At 38.2% G+C, this 20,201-nt stretch overlaps 1 protein-coding gene across 1 annotated transcript in view; it reads right to left on the reverse strand.

Annotated features, from left to right (window-relative positions):
- Positions 1 to 2,679: 2,679 nt before the first annotated feature.
- The window catches only part of cplx2 (complexin 2), a 73,551-nt gene continuing 56,029 nt past the window's right edge, over positions 2,680 to 20,201 (reverse strand). The window contains exons 3-4 of the mRNA XM_034118127.1: positions 10,563 to 10,738; positions 2,680 to 9,546 (exon numbers count right to left, since the gene is read on the reverse strand). Coding sequence (XP_033974018.1) covers positions 9,349 to 9,546; positions 10,563 to 10,738 — 374 coding nt within the window. The 3' untranslated portion in view covers positions 2,680 to 9,348. The remainder of the gene's footprint in view (positions 9,547 to 10,562; positions 10,739 to 20,201) is intronic.

Raw genomic sequence — 20,201 nt, forward strand, 5'->3', positions numbered from 1 at the left:
ATGTATTGGCCAACATGTGTGATAATATAAATACATCTGCAGTAAGCTAATATCATCTGTCCTAGCTTTACCAATGTGGTAAGAAATATTCCACCTTTTTTAACAATTTAATTTTACGCTAAGCCTTGTGTCAGCTTAGCTTCTATCTATGTTTGTCATTTTGCTCTGAGAACAACTCATATAGCTATTCCAAGATACACAGCGTATACATGTGATGAAAATAGATTAAAATAACACAATAACGACACACACACACTATCATACATCCTCTGTTCATGGCATTTTCATTGTCCCCGTTAAATGTGAGCATAAACCTGAAATAAAAAGCAATTCTCTCTCTCTCTATATGTAAATGTCTTGTGTTGAGTTTTTTTTTCAAACACACCAAACCCCCTCTCTGCCTTCAGTCATTCAAAAGCCCCTGAACGAGGGAAGTCTAAATGTCTTTTGGAAATTACAAACAGCCCGCACACACTAATCTGTCACCGAGTCTTTCATTCAGGATTAACAAGGCTGTAAAAGAGCAGCAGTGGAGGAGGGAAACAGGCGAGTGTGTGTGTGTGTGTGTGTGTGTGTGTGTGTGTGTGTGTGTGTGTGTGTGTGTGTGTGTGTGTGTGTGTGTGTGTGTGTGTGTGTGTGTGTGTCCGAAATGTATAAAAGTGTGTGTTTTAGAGGGTGTTTATTCATTTGAGTCTTTTGCAGTGACACCCAGGTTCACACTCACTACATTAACAACCATTCACACGTTCAGACTGTGTGTGACGGGCAAACACACACACACACACACACACACACACACACACACACACACACACACACACACACACATACACACACACACACACACACACACACACACACACACACACACACAAACACACACACACACACACACACACACACACACACACACAAACACACACACACACACACACACACACACACACGTCTTCGTTTTTCATCCCGTTTATTAAAAATAATAAGGAATAGTAATGAATGACTACATATACCTTTACCTTTTACATTGAGAACACTGTATTTAATATCATTACATTAAGGTTTGCAAATTCATTCTACAATAGAGGGGCTGCAATCTATCATTAAATATGTAAATATGATATCTTTGCTTTTTATTATCAATGGTTTAAATATTTCTAGTTCCTTATAACATATACATCTACCAGATAGACCAACTTGAGGTCACAAGTACTTCATTTAAAGTTGAATTTGCACAGTAAAATGTTTTTTTTATAAAGAGATCTGTAGTTAACGACAAGTAGTACTAGTGACATTAGATCTGCAATAGTCAATGAAAACTAATTGAATACTATATAATCAATCATTAAAACTGTCATTTTTTAAAGTGGCCCTATTATACTAATTTCCATGTTTCATTTTGTACTGTAACTTTGGGATTTTATCCTTTGCAGACCATTTACAAACCCCATATAACACACTATAGGTAAAGGAAACCCCCCAAAACGTCATAACACTTTATTTTAATGAGAAATGCATAGTAAATCGTAAATAAAAACACAAGAAGCTTTTTATAAACCTTTTTTTAATTGGTGTTATGCATTTAATTTCCAAAAAGAATGATTAAATTCCATTGATGAGACAGTTTTACAGTGATTGGGCTCCACACGTAGTATATGACATGCAATTAAGGAACAAATAGCATAGTAACTCATATTTTACATTCTTAACCTTTGCACCCTGAAAGTATTTCACCCTGAATTAAAAAAAGAAAGACCCTTTTGAATCAAATGTAGGAACTTTAAGAAGAATCAGTTGTTGAAAACCCTTTTTAATGCTTTCCAATATTTACTGTAGTCCATTGCTGTGTCTCAACTCTTACACTTTGCTTGATGCACTGAAAGTCGTGCACTGTGACCACTTAGTAAAGTAAGTGTATTTTGACCGGGGATTGTTATTGTCACTGTTGTTAGTTACCTAGCTAGCAAGCTATCTACGCTAACGGTCTTGAAAGCAAATCATTACAGTTCGCTTGATTAACCCAATACAATTAACAGTGGCTTATTTTTGACACTAGTATAGTATGTTTAATAAATAGCGGGAATAACCCACATGAATACATTTTATTTGGAAAGCGCTGTGTTTATTGGAGCAACTTTAACCTGCAGCTTACGATAGCGAAGATGCTACGACGCTAAGTGTTGGAAGCGTTGCACACTTGACTTTTGGGACGGTATTAGTCAACCCAGTCTCACGGCATTTCGTGTTATAGTCACGAAATTAATTAAATCTATTGATTCGTGTTCACCAACACGATTTTCACAATTTTTTCGTGTCACACAGAACGATTTTAAATGCAATGTATTTCTATTGGTAGTATGTTTCGTGCCTGCAACACGTCTCTTTGTCCGGTCGGGTCTTGGAAGACCAGAAGCTGTGTGGTTCATAAAAACATGTTCTTACTCAATATCTTACCCTAAGCCTAACCCTATCCCTTTTATTTTAAATTGTATAATGTCTGAGTTTTTTTGCCGTCCGTGAGGAAAAGAAATGTCTCAGAGCCTCAGAATACTGACACCTGTATTTTATGTCATCTTTTTTTCCTTCTAATTTGTTATTATTTGGTGCAGGCACAAAACATACTACCAATATAAATACATTGCTTCTAAAATCGTTCTGTGTCAGAATACTTAAATCTGTATTTTTTTAAATGTCTTTTTCCTTCTAATTTGTTATTATTTACATTGCTTTTAAAATCGTTCTGTGTGACACGAAAAAAAATGGCGAAATCGTGTTGGTGAACACGAATCAATAGATTAATTTCGTGACTATAACACGAAATGCCGTGAGACTGTGTTGTATTAGTGCCTCATCTTCGTACTTATGGTGTATTTCGCCATACTTTGCAGTGGTATACATTTTAATAGCACAAGTAAAGAAAAGTATGCAAATTGAGACACAGCACATGTCAATTGCAGATTGAAGCTTCATCTCCGGACAGTAAAGAGAGCTAGTGCAGCGACAGAAATGTTAGCATCAATCCACTCCCTTTACCAGTTGTTGAAAACCCTTTTTAATGCTTTCCAATATTTACTGCAGTCCATTGCTGTGTCTCAACTCTTACACTTTGCTTGATGCACTGAAAGTCTTACACTGCGAACACTTTGTAAAGTAAGTGTATTTTGACCACTATTAGCTACCTAGCTAGCTAGCTACGGTAACGGTCTTGGAAGCAAATCATTACAGTTCGCTTGATTAACCCAATATAATTAACAGTGGCTTCTTTTTGACACTAGTATAGTATAGTATAGTATGTTTAATAAATAGCAGGAAAAAGCCACACAAATACATTTGATTTGGATAATGCTGTGTTTATTGGAACAACCTTAACCACAGCAAACGCTAAATAGCGAAAATGCTACGACGCTAAGTGTTAGAAGCGTTGCACACTTGACATTTGGGACAGTATTAGTGCCTCATCCACGTACTTATAGTGTATTTTGCCATACTTTGCAGTGGTATACACTTTAATAAGTACAAAAGTATGCAAATTGAGACACAGCACATGTCATTTGCAGATTGAAGCTGCATCTCCGGACAGTGAATAGATTTAGTTTAGGAACAGAAACGTTAGCATCATCTGCAAACTGTGAACAACGCCCTTTACGCTGATTGGCACAAATGGGCGAACTAAAGGGATTACGGCCAGGTATTCAACCCTGCTCACTACATTAGTACGCTTTTCACCTCACATACCTTTTAACTTTACCGTTTTTAGAGGGCTGGCGGTTAGTAAAAAATAATTACAGGTAGTTGAAAGTGGTGACTCTCAGATGCCATAACCATCGTAAGTGTAACATTAATTCAAGTGCAAATGCCACAAAGACTGGAATGTATTTAAAGAGATTTTTTTCGTTCACAGTAACAGTTGTGCTCGCCCAAAGTCTCGTCTTTCACTGGAGGGAAACGTAAACGTGGTGAAAAGACGAGCTTCGCCGAGCAACACGCGTTAAACTGGATTGAAAAGGCAGGATTCAGCATGGCAGTCACAATGATGTACGTGAAAAATGTTACAGAAAAGACAAATGTTATGACATCATTACAGTGTTCAGTGTTAAACAGTCCAGCCTTGTTTTGGAGGAACGATAAAGTTTAAAGGTTTTTATTTAAAATGTTACTTCTCCTCTCAACCGCTCTGTGCATTTCATAGTTATATAGTTAAGAAGTAAACATGTGGCGTGTCTTTTGCACACTGCCAGAGTTAATGATTTTGTGTTTATATGAGAAATATCACCAAAACGAATGGAGAATCTTTGCTTTTTTGGGGATGAACTGTGGTTTTGAACGGCAGTTTCTCACTTCTCTCAGTGTTTCTGGGCTCCTGACAACAGAAGATGCTTTGAGAATCCAGTTTCTCTTTTGCTTGAGTCTCCCCAAAAACCCCATCAATAGTAGCTTTTGATTGGAATCGTTTTAGAGAAACACCGGCCAGGATTTGATGTAGCAGTTTAATGTTTCTGAGGCCTTTCGTGCCTAAATATACACACTCATTCACCCACATCTACTTTAGTTAAGAAAATATACAGTAAATATCATCCATGTAAAATCACCAGTATAGTTTACAACCGCTAACTATTCCTTTCTCTCCCTTTCCTATATAGAGTGGTGCCGTATTGAGTCCTTAAACCCGGGAATGAGTTAGCATTAGCATTCGTCTCGTAGTCAGTTTTCTAAATGTGTTTTTGGTTAGCTGCCCAAAATAAGGTCTGTTGTTAACACAAGTTTTAGAGATTTTAACGTATTGTTCTACGACATAAAATACGTCAGTAAATACCCCACTGGTGGATTTAAAAACGGCGGTTGCTAACAAGTGTCTAAATGAGACGACTAAACGTCCAACACAGCCACCGTTAGCTTAGCGGTGGTGACGTGAAGTCATGTGACCGTGCTGTAGTTCCTTTATAGCCCAACATTAGCCGCCTTTAGCTTAGCGGTGGTGACATGAAGTCATGTGACCGTGCTGTAGTTCCTTTATAGCCCAACATTAGCCGCCTTTAGCTTAGCGGTGGTGACGTGAAGTCATGTGACCGTGCTGTAGTTCCTTTATAGCCCAACATTAGCCGCCTTTAGCTTAGCGGTGGTGACATGAAGTCATGTGACCGTGCTGTCGTTCCTTTATAGCCTAACGTTAGCTTTTTGCTTTTAGCAATGGCATTTATTCTTCAATTATTATAAAGTGGTGTTAATATAAGGAGATTATCCTGCTAAACAAAACGTGTTAGTATCATAAACATGTCTTCGCCACAGATCTTATTTTCTGCAATATTCCAAAAACCAATGGAAGGAAACGTTGTGATGCTAACTCTAGTTTGGCCTATAATTCATAATTATTGCACCACTGTATTAATCCAAGGATCGATCTTTATGTCGCTCAACAAACACTTGTATACACGGAAGTATCTCATGCAACTAGGATGGATTAAAACGTCGACACTTCACACCAGGACGAGTGACAGATGAGTTAAACTAACAAACAGGTAACATGATAATAGCCCTTTTCAAAGGCAGTTCACAAGCTGTGACGCCTCGAGACGAGTCCCGCGGAGAGACTACTGAACAAACACAGGATGTATGGCTGTACTTTCCATGAAGTGGCCATGAATTAAGACTAGTCCAGGATCTATGTCTCCTCTTTCCACCCGGGAGATACAAGGCTCAGATAAACTTATTTCACGAGCTGTTGGAGGGAATATCCCTGTCTTCATGTTATAATAAATTAAATTAATCTAGATGATTCTCCTCAATCAACTCATTGCTCATGCATTACTCCGGTTGGTTTATGAGAATGAGCAAAGCATTAAAATAAGAATTATGTATTTTACATAGAAATCTATTTTCTTTAGACCTAGGTTGTTTTAGTTACAGTATCTATATATTTTTCTTTAAATTGCACTTCCCCCATTTTGTTTTTAAAAGCCTCCAGCACTGATGTCTTAAGGCCGTGATCACACAGGATAATCAGCAAACCAAACTCATTTGGCAGGAAATCTCCTTAATGATTGGCACCCAACAAATCCAATCCAATCCAATTTCATCAGTGAATTGTCTTGTTTACCAAACCCCACCTTAAGATGTCCACCATAGAACAATGGTGCAAATTTGTAATTTATAAAATGACCAAGTAGTAGTTGACTTAAGACTTTTATACGTCAATATCAGTTTAAATTTGAGACCCTAACAACAAGCTTTTTGCAAAGATTTCACAAAGAGCTTAAGCTGCATTCACTTGATATTCAGTAACATGGCTCTAAGCTAACGTTGGCGTTCTATGGAGAGAAACACGCCTGATGAAAGTGAAGGTGAAACTCTTGATGTCATTCACCGCTCAAAATTGTCGTCAAGCGCTGCACTCAAAGTACAAATAATTTAGACTCTGACCTTGTTTACCGCTGACCTTTTGACGTGCAAAACCAATCACATGACAGCTGTATGTAGCGACGTAAGTTAGCATGGAAAATAACCATAAAAACAAAACTAACTGGCTGTTTTTACTGCAAAGCTCTGCGCCCAATTTCGCGATTAGCAAAGAGCAAACCTTACATCATGTGAATACAGTTTAAGTCTGCAAACTGACATCTTTGATTACTTCGTCCCAATGCTAGCTACAATAATCTAGATCTATAGAATCTTATAGAGGCGACTCTTCAGATGTTTTTTTGTATTTCAGCTGATTCACAAAGCTCCTGTGCGATCACGACGTTAAGCTAACCTCAGACAACAAAGAACATGGAATACGAAACAACCCCATCGACCGCCAATCGTTCTGGATCCAATGCACGGATTCTGTTGCCTGGAGACTCGAACAGAAACAGGAAATTGTGTTGTTTTTTTTCTAACCTTTAGATTTTTGGTGTATTCTCTTCTCTACTAACATTTTGCATGCTCAACATTTGAAAGGAATGTGTTAAGTATAACTCTTTTAAGACATGGCACGACCAGGGAGGCACCCATAGCTTCTGCCTGTGCACAAAATAGTTCAAAGACACATTTACGTAAACCAGGACTATATGAATTAACAACATGGTCGCACATCACAGACACGTAGAAAGACACACACATATAAACACACACACACACACACACTTACCGTACACATGTAGTACACTGAGACAGTTATAACAAAGGCTTCTTTTTTGACATACATTTTCTTTGCGTATACATTAGTATACATGTTTAAAGGTACAAGAATGGTGAGGATTTTACAAACAGATATGCAATGAGGTTTTTTTTCAATCTTTTGACAGAAAACAAACATGAGACTGTGGAAATATTCTCTTTTTTTAAGCATTTTAAGTCATTATTGCAATCTAAATAATATGGCTTTGTCTAGTGAAAAGTCCTATCTGAGCTAGAAAATGAAAAATAAAAGGAAATTGTTTTTATAGAGTTTATGACAACTTCATTAGTTATTTAAACTCATGGAAAGGTGCATTTTTATCGTAAATTGTCGCATAACTACCCACTGAAAAACCACCAGGCCATTTAGGAATAACCCACATGCTTATCAATAAATGTCTATTTATTTAGGTGGTTTCACTAAATAGAGATTGATTTAATTTACAGCACGTCTACTTCAATGCTCTATGACAAATCACCATGATATTTGTTGAATTCAAAGATTAAGGGATGCAGAAAATACTTTGCTCCTCAAACCAGTTTTTCCACGCTTCAGTGAAATTATCTTGTTTTTTTTAGCCATGAAACACTTTTTTGTTTAACGGTGGTCTTTGGGATGCTCCTGCAGGCTTTGCACGAACAATAAAAACCAATCGGCATGCACGTCTTTTTATTTGGCAAAAATAAATAGTACGATCTCACCAAAATGTCTTTGGTCTCGATGTTGATGAACTTCAATCAAATTAAGGATGTGGGGAAAGGTGAGCTCATCAAGAAAGTGAAGTCAATCATAAGCTTGGTTGCATTGAAATACATTGGCAGCACATTCACAGTAAAGTAAATAAAAACAGACATTCCCTGGCATTTGCATTCATGTGTGAAGAAGAAAAACAATAAAGAAAATAGTTTAAATTAAGAGACACTCCAGTGCTTAATGAAGAACCCACTTGTAACCAATCATAGATGGGATGACAGGAAATGACTGCAGTGGTCAATGCTTTGATTGTCTATGGGAACGCTCCACCTAAAATGATCATGACTGAATGTCATTGTTGAAAAAAACCAGCATTGACTTAAAAATATGGGATTCAAACAAGGTACAAAGAGTCTTGTTTGTTTGAATGGACGATACCTCGAGCTAACTAAATGTATTTCAAAATACTTGTGATTGAAAATCCACATATTGACATGAGTTTGTGACACGTTGGAGATCTTAAATGTTGCTTTTCTAGCATGTTGGCAGTCTAACTAGCTGACTTGTAAATCTAGAGGTTGAATTAGGAACTATTCATCAGCAAACAGTTCTTCGGAAAGCCATTGGTAACAGTGAATGATGTTTTTAAATCTCTTTGTGGGTTGTAAGGCATTAATAACCTGGTCTGGGGTTTCCAGAAGTAGTTTGAACAATAGCTTCTGGAAACCCCAAAACACACCAACCAGCCAACTTCAATTAAATTCAATTTCCAAAAAAGTATCCGATGCCTACATGCTACCAACAACTGTACACCTGTTTGACGCAAAATGAAACCCTCATTTACAATTCCTCTGCTAGAGGAGATGGTATGAAGGCACATGTCCTAAAAACTCAAATGCTGATTTTTTTTTTCAATATAAAGACCTACACAAGGTTCATAAAAGTAGAAAACACTCACTGAAATAAACACAACATGCTCCATCTACTGGAAAACATGGTGGCAGTGCCGTGTGAAAAACCACAGAAGCATGAGGACAGAAGTGTCCGCCGTCCTCCTTTAAAAGGGAATACTGTTCTCCATGGGTCCCCATCGCCTGTCAACAGATCACGGCCAACCAATCACAAATGTCTGATCTCAACAGGTGTAAAAATAGCGACAAGAAAAGGACAAAAGACGTACTAAGTCGTAAGAAATGTGCTAAGTGGCAGTTGAAAGTTTGTACGGCAATTTGGCAAATAAAAGAGGGAAGAATAACGCAATCGTCGAGGAGTAGAAAAGAATAAACGATTTCTAGAAAGGCAGTGTGTAGCCTCTAACAGTTTGGCAAGAAACACCCACCCCATAATCCACTTTCTACTTTCTACATGTCCCCAAATCTACCCTGAAACCCTGCCTGAATACCCGAAACACTTCAGTTCAGCCACAGAAAGATCCCCACCTCCCCAGGCCAGACTGCACCCTGAATGTAGGGTTCGTTTCATTTGCTGTTGTTGTTGTTTTTTTACTTCTTGAACATGTCCTGGAGAGGTCCGGGCAGAAACTTGAGGACGGTGTCGAGGATGCTCTCCTCGTCCTCTTCGTCGTCGTCTCCGCAGCCTCGAGGGATCGCCTTTTTGGGGCGAGTGAGCGATCCCTCGCAGGCCTGCTCCATGGCCGCCTTCTCCTCTGCCTCCTTCTCCTCCTTCTTCTTCAGGCCGTACTGAAGAGAGAGGGCGAGGTGAATGAGAGGAAGAGACGTGTACAGAGATAGAATAGGAGTTAGCTTTCTAATGAATTTGCTATCAAGAGTTACAGAGTTAGACCTTCTGTTGAAAACATTTTACAAATTCATTCAAGTTGCAGTGCCATATACACAACCCAGTGTCACGGCATTTCGTGTTATTAGTCACACAATTAATTTAATCTATTGATTCGTGTTCACCAACACGATTTTCACCTTTTTTTCGTGTCACACAGAACGATTTTAAATGCAATGTATTTCTATTGGTAGTATGTTTCGTGCCTGCACCACGTCTTTTTGTCCGGTCGGGTCTTGGAAGACCAGAAGCTGTGTGGTTCATAAAAACATGTTCTTACTCAATATCTTACCCTAAGCCTAACCCTATCCCTTTTATTTTAAATTGTATAATGTCTGAGTTTTTTTGCCGTCAGTGAGGAAAAGAAATGGCTCAGAGCCTCAGAATACTGACATCTGTATTTTATGTCATCTTTTTTTCCTTCTAATTTGTTATTATTTACATTGCTTTTAAAATCGTTCTGTGTGACACGAAAAAAATGGCGAAATCGTGTTGGTGAACACGAATCAATAGATTAATTTCGTGACTATAACACGAAATGCCGTGAGACTGTGTTGAATATACAACCTGAATACTGTTTCATAAATTAATTTTGTTACAATAAAAAGTAGAGAACATACAGCTTGTGCAAAGTTAGGTAAAAACTGTTGTTCAAGAACTCATTTTTCTTCCTAAGATTGTTATATGATGTATAACAAGGACACAATTAAGAAGGAAACATGAAAAAGGTCCTGGACTTTAATAATAATAATACATTTGATTTCTAAGCGCTTTCTCAGGTGCTCAAAGACACGTTGTCGGTACTCGGTGTACACTACAGGCGAGTAAAAAGACTTCCCATTTGCTCTGCATCACAGGAGTGCAGTAGTCCCAGGTCATAAAGGTGAAGCATTAGTTGGACCAGAGGAGTGTTTCCTACCTTGTCCCTGATGGTCTGCCGTACTTTCTCCCTCTCCGCCTCCATGCGGCTGTGCTTGGCCTTCCTCTCGTCCTCCTGCTGCCTCAGAGCCTCCTGGCGCTCCTCCTCCTTCTTCGATGCATCCGGATCTTTCTCCTCCTCCCCACCCAGCATCTTACCCATATCTTTGGTGGCCCCTGAACACAAAACAGATACAGATGTCGGAGGTAAACACGTGTTTTATTACTGAGTTTTCAACCTTTTGATGCTGCTCTTAGCTTAAAAAAACGGTTCTGGTCCCCCTCTAGCGTACATTATTCTTGAAAATAAAAGATTAGGTCATCGTCATCAGCGTCATGTTCGTCATGTTGTAAACAAATAATTATCTTTTGTACAAAACAACCAAATATAAATAACTTCTAGTTAGTAGTTTAAACAGCAACAGGGTAAGAATAAAAAACAGGACAGCACAGATTCACACAGATTAAAGATTAATATAATTGAAGATACAATTAAAATGATATCAGTTAAGTTACTTTTAAAATAGGAAATTACCTAAATGAACATAATATACATATTTGAGTCATATATACATATTAAATATATTTACATGTATGTGTGCCGGTTAAAAGTTATTGTGAAAACGGTGTATATTTGATGTACAATACTTATGTTACATTACATGTGTTATATTGTGGACCTCTTGTTGTGCATGTTTTGACAAAGTGCATTGATTCCTTTGTTACTTTGAAAGACATAAGAAAACCTACTTCACATGTGCTTTATGTATAGCAACACTGAACAATACACCACATGTACACAAACACCCACGTCTATCCCAGTCAACAATGAAAAGCGTGTGTGTAAGCAGTCCTGAGGATTATGTGGAGACGGGTTTTCTAAAGATTCTCGATGCGTCTTGGAAATCAAAACGGAAAGAGAAGAAGAGCCAGCTGGTAAAACTTCAAAGACGCACTGAGACAGAGGAAGAGACGTTCTTCCATCTGGTGTCGGCCATCTGTCACAGATACCTGAAGTATTATTCAAAGATTAACATACTTGGTATTGTGTCGTGTGGCGGCAATTTGGATTTGGAGAGAAATCTGAATTGTTTTATCAAATCAAATCAAATCAAGGTTTATTTATAAAGCACATTTAAAAGCGATTTTTGGTCGGGCCAAAGTGCTGTACGTGTAATAACTACAATCACATAAAAACACATTTCTATGTGATTTAACAGGAAGAAGTCTTGTCAGATGAAAGAGGACTCTTCCTGGTCAGAGTACATGGCAGGTACAACAACAAGTCAAAGAAATGCTATTTTCTACACGTAGACGAGATGTTTTCTTGGACAAGTGTTGAAATATTAAGTCAATTCATTGATCAAAGCCAAACTTTTTTCTGAACGCTACTTAAAAAACTTTCCTAAACTGTCAATTGAAACTCTATGGAAGAGGATAAGGGCCATTTTGTCATATGACATTTTTTTTTTAGATCTGACCAAAAATGATTTTGCTTTTTACTTATTCGATTAAAGTCAGATTTCTGTAAAATGAGAACATGTTTCCTTGGAGTCCTTTTTTATAAGTTGACTAACCCAAAAGAAAAAATGACAGGTGAATTGATGATAAAAAAAAATCAAGTTGCCATTGACGTCTCGGTCCATTTCCGTGTCGTAAAAAAGGAACATTTGGAAAAAGTTAAAATGCTTCTTTAGAAACTTCAATAACTTTTTCCTTTGATGTTTCTTTCTTTTACACAAGTTAAAATTATCTGGTGTTACCTTTGCCTAAAATATATAACATATTACCATGTGCATAGATGAAGAACTGAAACGATCCGTAGAGATGTTTGACAAGATGTTTGGTTTAATGCCTTGCTCAAAGGCTCCTCAGTTGTACCTGCGCTCTCCCTGCCTCACCTCTCTATCACGGACCGTCCACACAGCAGCGTTAAAAAATCTTGGACCGCTTCTGCCCATTCACTTTGAATGGGGTGACGTCACTTTGCCTCACTTTTCCCCGAACTGCATTGTGGGCAGCAGAGCGGAGATTTTCAGGATTTTCAGGATTCAAAGTTGAGCAATGTTCAACTTTTGAAGCTGAGGTGGAAGCGTCAGCCAATCAAATCCCGTTTATGCAAATCTGACAGTTCAAGCGCTAGCCAATCAAACCGCGTGTATGCTGGGAGAGACATACCGCAGGTCATTTCCTCATATTCCAAAACATGGAGGAGAAATTAGCGGTAGGGAATCACCCGGTGCTTTATGACCAGTCCCTATTTACCTACCGGGATACAAACCGGAGGAGCCAGGCATGGAGGGAGGTGGCAGAGACAGTGGTATGTTTTCGCCTGTTTGGGGAGTTTATATCCAGTTTACTTCGGGCTTTTTTGCTTCGTATGTCGGGGGCGGGAGATTCATGTGATTGGTTGTTGGTGCCTTGCTCGCAAAAAATCCCCAAGCTTCAGATACGCCCACCTCCAAGATTTTTTTAACGCTGCTGTGTGGACGGGCCGTCAGTGACAGAAGCGGCTTCTAGACGTGAAAGCGACTCCCTCAGGCTTATCGATATTGCTGCGGTTACCTCCGTCTGATCAATAGTAAATACAGGACCACCTGAGCGAGTATGAATTATGGATCCTCCAGCAGAGAGAAAGCTTCATCTGGATATTGATCCTGCTCTCAGGCGCTGATGGGAGGAAGGCAAGGCTGTCACACTGCTTTCTGAAACCATCTGGCGTCTTTCTTTAGCCAGAATAAAGACCAGATATGTAGCAGATCCCTCCGAAAGACGGTCGTACTCTTGACTGATGATTTCCAATTTATTGAAAACTCCAAAAAACAATGTAAGAGCTATACAAAGACGCAAAACAACAAGTACATCCAAGCTACGTCCATATTAGCATTAATTTAGCATACCAATAAACAAGTGAATTTCAAATAGTTAGCAAAGTTATAAAACAGTATATAAATGAATTAGGACACAACCCACATGTTTATATTACAGTGAACACTAACCTTGTGCCTCTTCGGGGGGTGCTAACACTTTAATGTAAAATGTATGTTTTGATATCGCCGTATTTAAATGTAGATATCTCCGTTAATGTCTTTACTTTTTCTCCGTCAAGTCTTTTCTTTGGGAACAGTAACTTCCTGTTAATAGCGCAAAGTCGCCTTCAGCATGTCTAAATAAAACAGGAAGTTAAGCTAAATGACGCTTAAGACATGTATACAATTGCAATGAAATTAACAAAAACAATGCCATCTCCTTTTCAGGTTCAGAGAACACAAATTGGGTTATTTACAAAATATCTGTCAACACCGAGGAGATTATTTCGGGAGAGGAACGAACAGAACAATGGAGGGCTGTGTGCTTTTCTGCAGTGTAACCTAAAGATAAGGATATATATAAGGTAAGATAAGAAAACCAGGATTCACACTAGAGATAAGATCAAATACAATACAAATCAAAATAATAATACAAAAATAAGGTGATAAAGTACTGTTGAAACAGATCAGTATCAACACTGACTGCAGTTTGGATGTTCTGGTTATAAATCATGACTCAAATATACTTTTTAAAATCCAATAAACATTTATGGTCAAGTCATCGCTATTGATTACCGATCAACTATCAACCCCCACACATATATTTTGGTCATTTCATTTTAGATCTTATAATATCAAAGTTGTTAATTTGCAATGGTAACCTAGGGTTAGGTTTAGGGTTAGGGGTTAGGGGTTAGGTTTAGGGTTAGGGTTACAGTTCGTTTAGGGTTAGATCGGTTTAGTCCATTATCTACATTTACTGCAGTTTGGTGGTTCTGGTTAGAAATCATAGGGTTAGGGTTAGGGGTTAGGGGTTAGGGTTAGGGTTAGGGGTTAGGGTTAGGATTAGGGTTAGGATTAGGGTTAGGATTAGGGGTTAGGGTTAGGATTAGGGGTTAGGGTTAGGGGTTAGGGTTAGGGTTAGGATTAGGGTTAGGATTAGGGGTTATGATTAGGGTTAGGGGTCAGGATTAGGGGTTAGGGTTAGGATTAGGGTTAGGGTTAGGGGTTAGGGTTAGGGGTTAGGGTTAGGATTAGGGTTAGGGGTTAGGGGTTAGGGGTTAGGGGTTAGGGGTTAGGGTTAGGGGTTAGGGTTAGGGGTTAGGGTTAGGGTTAGGGGTTAGGGTTAGGGTTAGGTTTGGGTTAGGGTTAGGGTTAGGGTTAGGATTAGGGACTAAAATATACTTTTTAAAGTCCAATAAAAATGTATGGTCAAGTCATTGCTATTGATCACCGACCCTTTCAACCTCCACAAATATATATTTTGGTCATTTAATGTTAATTTGCAATAAAACATAAAACTGAAGCCTTGTTATCTGGATAACATTTTAAAATAAAAACTACAAAATGGCTTTTTCTCAGGTGCCAAAGGTAATTTTCTATATTTCAATCAGGATGCAATCCTTAACAAGATCATGGTCTTATCCCAAATATTATATGGAATTTTTAAAAAGAAAACTTAACCTAATATTGTTTGATTTACTGACTTGTAACGACTGTAAAGATCTTATTATATCAAAGTTGTTCAATTGCAATTGTATGCTATAGGGTTAGGGTTACAGTTAGTTCTGGTTTGAGAACATGACTCAAAAGTACTTTTTAAAGACATTTATAGTCCAGTCATCGCCATTGAATATCAACCCTATCAACCCCCACACATATATTTTGGTCATTTAATGTTATGTTGCAATATAAAACACTGAAGTCCTACTGTAAGCACACTTGAGCCAAAAGAACATTTCTGAAGGAGTAAATTACTCAGAAGAAATGTATTTTTAAGGACTGTGTTGCTCCCTCTCAGATTAGTCTCGGTCCATTTTCGCGTCGTAAAGAAGGAAAGTTTGGAAAAAGTAAAAATGCTTCTTTAGAAACTTCAATAACTTTTTGCTTTGATTTTACTTTCTTTTACACCAGTCAAAATTGTTAAAAGTGCTGTTTCCTTTGTAGACTCTTTTAAATGTCATTTAAAGACATTCCTGTTTGGGTAACTTGTGTGCTTTTATTATATTCTATTGTATGTTTTTATTGTGTTTTTATTGTTTAATGTATTTTTCACAATGTATTGTGTTTTTAGCACGTCTTTATTCGTATGATGTTTTAATGCTTTGTCAAGCACTTTGTGACTATGTCTGTGAAAAGCGCTTTATAAATAGATGTTACTTACTTACTTTGCCTAAAATATATTATATATAACATATTACCATTTGCAGATGAAGAACTGAAACAATCTGTAGAGCAGGTTGACTAGATGATAGGTAAACAGAGCCGAGAAGTAGTGAAGTACAAATACTTTGTTACTGTACTTAAGTACATTTTTCTGGTATCAGTACTTTACTCCACTACTTATTTTTCTGACGACTTTTTACTTTGACTTCTTACATTTTGAACCCAAATACCTGTACTTTCTACTTCTTACATTTTGAACACAAATACCTGTACTTTCTACTTCTTACATGTTGAACACAAATACCTGTACTTTCTACTTCTTACATGTTGAACACAAATACCTGTACTTTCTACTTCTTACATGTTGAACCCAAATACCTGTACTTTCTACTTCTTACATGTTGAACACAAATACATGTACTTTCTACTTCTCACATGTTGAACCCAAATACCTGTACTTTCTACTTCTTACATTTTGAACACAAATACCTGTACTTTCTACTTCTTACATTTTGAACACAAATACATGTACTTTCTACTTCTCACATGTTGAACCCAAATACCTGTACTTTCTACTTCTTACATTTTGAACACAAATACATGTACTTTCTACTTCTTACATTTTGAACCCAAATACCTGTATTTTCTACTTCTTACATGTTGAACCCAAATACCTGTACTTTCTACTTCTTACATTTTGAACACAAATACCTGTACTTTCTACTTCTTACATGTTGAACCCAAATACCTGTACTTTCTACTTCTTACATGTTGAACACAAATACCTGTACTTTCTACTTCTTACATGTTGAACCCAAATACCTGTACTTTCTACTTCTTACATGTTGAACACAAATACCTGTACTTTCTACTTCTTACATGTTGAACACAAATACCTGTACTTTCTACTTCTTACATTTCCCAAACAGGCTGGTTCCTTTAGTTTGAATGTGTGTTTGGTGGCGTGATCATTATTATTTAGAGTCATTGCGTGCCTATTGATTTGAACACGATCCGTGTATCCATCATTTCCAGAGGCCTGTACTACGAAGCTGGATTTTCGCTTAGCCGGCTAAATTCAGGGAAATCTCGGGCTTTCCGGTCCTACGACGCTGGTTCTCTTTTTAGCAGGCTAGATTTCCATGGTAACTTATGCTGAGCGGCAAACCTGCTCCGGAGCAGGTTAGGTGGCAGGCTAAGAGATCAACTCAGTGAAAGCACCGCCTGCTGACCAATCAGAGCTCCGTGTGCGGAGTTTAAAGCGATCAATTCATATTACAGGATAGAGGAAATACAGAAAAACTGCCGTTGCAGGAAAGACTGCCGGCCAAAATCAACTGACTGTGTGAACGTGAACATTAATAGAATATCCCCTCCTATCTTCAGAGCAATCTGACTATTATAATATTAGCGTTAAGAAAGCTTACTTAAATATCTGCCACGACATAAGTAACCTGATCAGAGTAACATTACGTACAGTCCGCGGCACTGTGAGTGCAGACGTAGATGTGTCCCATTATCATTCATATCATATCACATCATAATGTATCATATATTTCCTTATTTGAGTCAGCTTCTTGAGCCGTATCTGGCCGTGCAACACTCACAGTGTCACATACTGTATGCAGAAGTATTATTTTAAGCAACACATTAAGTTGACGAAACACTCGAGTCAAATGTAATTAAAGTCAGATCGTGTCTTGGACGGGGCAGTGATATCATAAACCTGTTAATGTACGCATTCAAACACTTTTTCTTTTACCAGCTGTATTCACCTTGCAGGTGCAGCTATGTGGCTTTGATCCTGGATAAAGTGTTTAAGTCATGGATGTTTAAAGTTTAACTTATTCATATTTGACTAATATTAAAGTTCACTTTTCATTCAGGAAGTATGACGCTGCGCTGTCAGTACGCTTCTCCGTGTTTGAGATTGGTCGAATGCTCCAAATACCACCCCTTTCATGTGAACGCGCACCTAACTAGATAGGACACGGCGGCTTGAGCGATCCACTTGATATCCAGCGTCGTAGTACAGCTTAGCGCCAGCGCGTATGTTTTGGCTTAGGCCAACCGGCTAACTCCAACATATCCAGGTTAGGTTGAACCAGCTTCATAGTACAAGCCTCTGGTCTTCTCTAAAGAAGAGGGACCAATGAAAACGTTGTCATGTTGCCGTTGTTCAGCATGGAAACATTCATTAGCTAACAATGACATTATGGTTCTATTAATATAAAGGGAGGTCAGGTACTCTTTAAAACAGCTGCTAGTTATGGGTACTTTTTACTTAAGTAATACATTATAAATAAATTGCTCTTATTGTCATTTCACAGTACAGGTACTATGTAACAAAATTGTTCCTCTGCATTTGACCCATCCTAGTGTTAGGAGCAGTGTGCTGCCGTGTCCGGCGCCCGGGGAGCAGTGTAGGGAATGGTGCCTTGCTCAGGGACACCTCGGTAGCACTTGGTCTTGCCGGGACTCGAACTGGTGACCTTCCAGTTGCCAAGCCAAGTCCCTATGGACTTTGCCACCACTGCCCTCAAAAGCCCCTACTTCTTTACTTTTACTTGAGTAAAGAAGTTTAGTCAGTACTTCTACTTTTACCAGAGTATTTTTAAATATGAGTATCTGTACTTCTACTTGAGTAAAGGATGTGTGTACTTCTACTTGAGTAAAGGATGTGTGTACTTCTACTTGAGTAAAGGATGTGTGTACTTCTACTTGAGTAAAGGATGTGTGTACTTCTACTTGAGTAAAGTATGTGTGTACTTCTACTTGAGTAAAGGATGTGTGTACCTTTGCCATCTCTGTAGATAAAACACTGAAGTCCTGCCTCTTTAAGCCCATTGGAGCCAAAAGAACATTTCTGAGGGAGTAATTTACTCAGAAGGAATGTATTTTTAAGGACTGTGTGGCTCCCTTTCAGATTCGTGAAGCGAAAGTGGAGGTGTTGGGGGGTGAGAGACTCAAACTGAGTTCCTAATTGCCCTACAGCGCTGTGTGGTGGCAGCAATCCTGAAGATGACAAACTAGCACTCAGCGGGGGGGAAGAAACGCTCCCCGTTAAGGTCAGACTGTCAGCTGCGTTTGACTCATGACAAACACACAACATATGTACTGGACACATGTGTGTAAACATCTGAAGAGCAATATGTATGAGCATAGTCCGTTTGTTAGAGGTGCTTTGTTGCTCATGCAAACAGCGGAAAAACACAGCAGTTATGCTATCTGATATATCGTATTCCAATGACTTGTATATAGACTCTCCTTGCACTATTTATATCCTATTTTATTTGTATTTACTTGCACTATTTTAACTGTTTTATTGTGTTGCACTGTTGGAGGAGCCTGTGACCTCAGATATATCTACACTGTAGCTCTGAACACATGACAATAAAAGCCTTGAATCTTGAATATGTCTTGTTTTGAAACCCATGGATGCACCATTGATGTACAAACACAAGATAGAGAAGATAAAATAGGATTAAAAACGTGACCCAAAGGTCATTTAGGTGAATGACACGTGTACCTAGATTGTCAATATATTCAGTCAGTTGTTGTGTTGGGGAATCCATCATTTGTGTGTTCATCATCTTAGTTCAGGTTCATAAGATGTTAGGATTTAGCTTTCATTACTTTTGCAGGAATTCAATTACAAACTAAACTTTGGCCTGATGTTTGAACAAAAGCAAACATCAGGAGGTCACCAAAGTCACGTGGATTCATCCTCTGGGCACCAAGAATATTGGTCCAGAATTTTAGGACTATTCGACTATTTTGTTGAGAAATTACAACCATTGACATCCCTAGAGCTGCACTATCAGCAAAAGAAAGATCGATGTGTGCTCTGATCTTAAGGACCCTTTTATACTAAACACTGTTTGATCCAAATGTTCAGTTTTTCAGTTTTAATCTGCTGACTCACTGACTGCACCGATTTGATTGGCTGAGTAGCGTCACCTCCTTAAAACATTAAACAACAACTTTTTAAAATCTTTTTATCTTTATGTTTTAAACATATATTTTTTAACATGTTTAACATTTTCAACATCGTGGATAAATCCTTATATGCTCCCGGCAACACACTGAACGTCAACTTTGCCTCCTCATTACACTCACCCCTACTTTAGTGGGAACAAAGAGTCTGCGTCTTTGATGTGCACAGGCGGATGATGCAGGGATGCAATGTAGACGGGAATAAGTGCAGATCATCCTCTGGCTGCAGCCTTTACCGGTGTTGTGCCAAATTATGCACCCCCGTCATGAAATGCCCCCCTTAAAAATATGCTGACAAAGACTATGTAACATTTGTAAACATATATTTTGATTATTATATGACAAATATGTAAAATGAAACAATACATTTTAAAGCACGTGTATACAGACAGGACGTAACAATAATAAAATAAAAAAAAGATTTAAAAAAAAAACTGAAAAGGAAGTGA

This window comes from Trematomus bernacchii, unplaced genomic scaffold (assembly GCF_902827165.1).
Source record: "Trematomus bernacchii unplaced genomic scaffold, fTreBer1.1, whole genome shotgun sequence".
In the NCBI taxonomy this organism is placed as follows: Eukaryota; Metazoa; Chordata; class Actinopteri; order Perciformes; family Nototheniidae; genus Trematomus; species Trematomus bernacchii.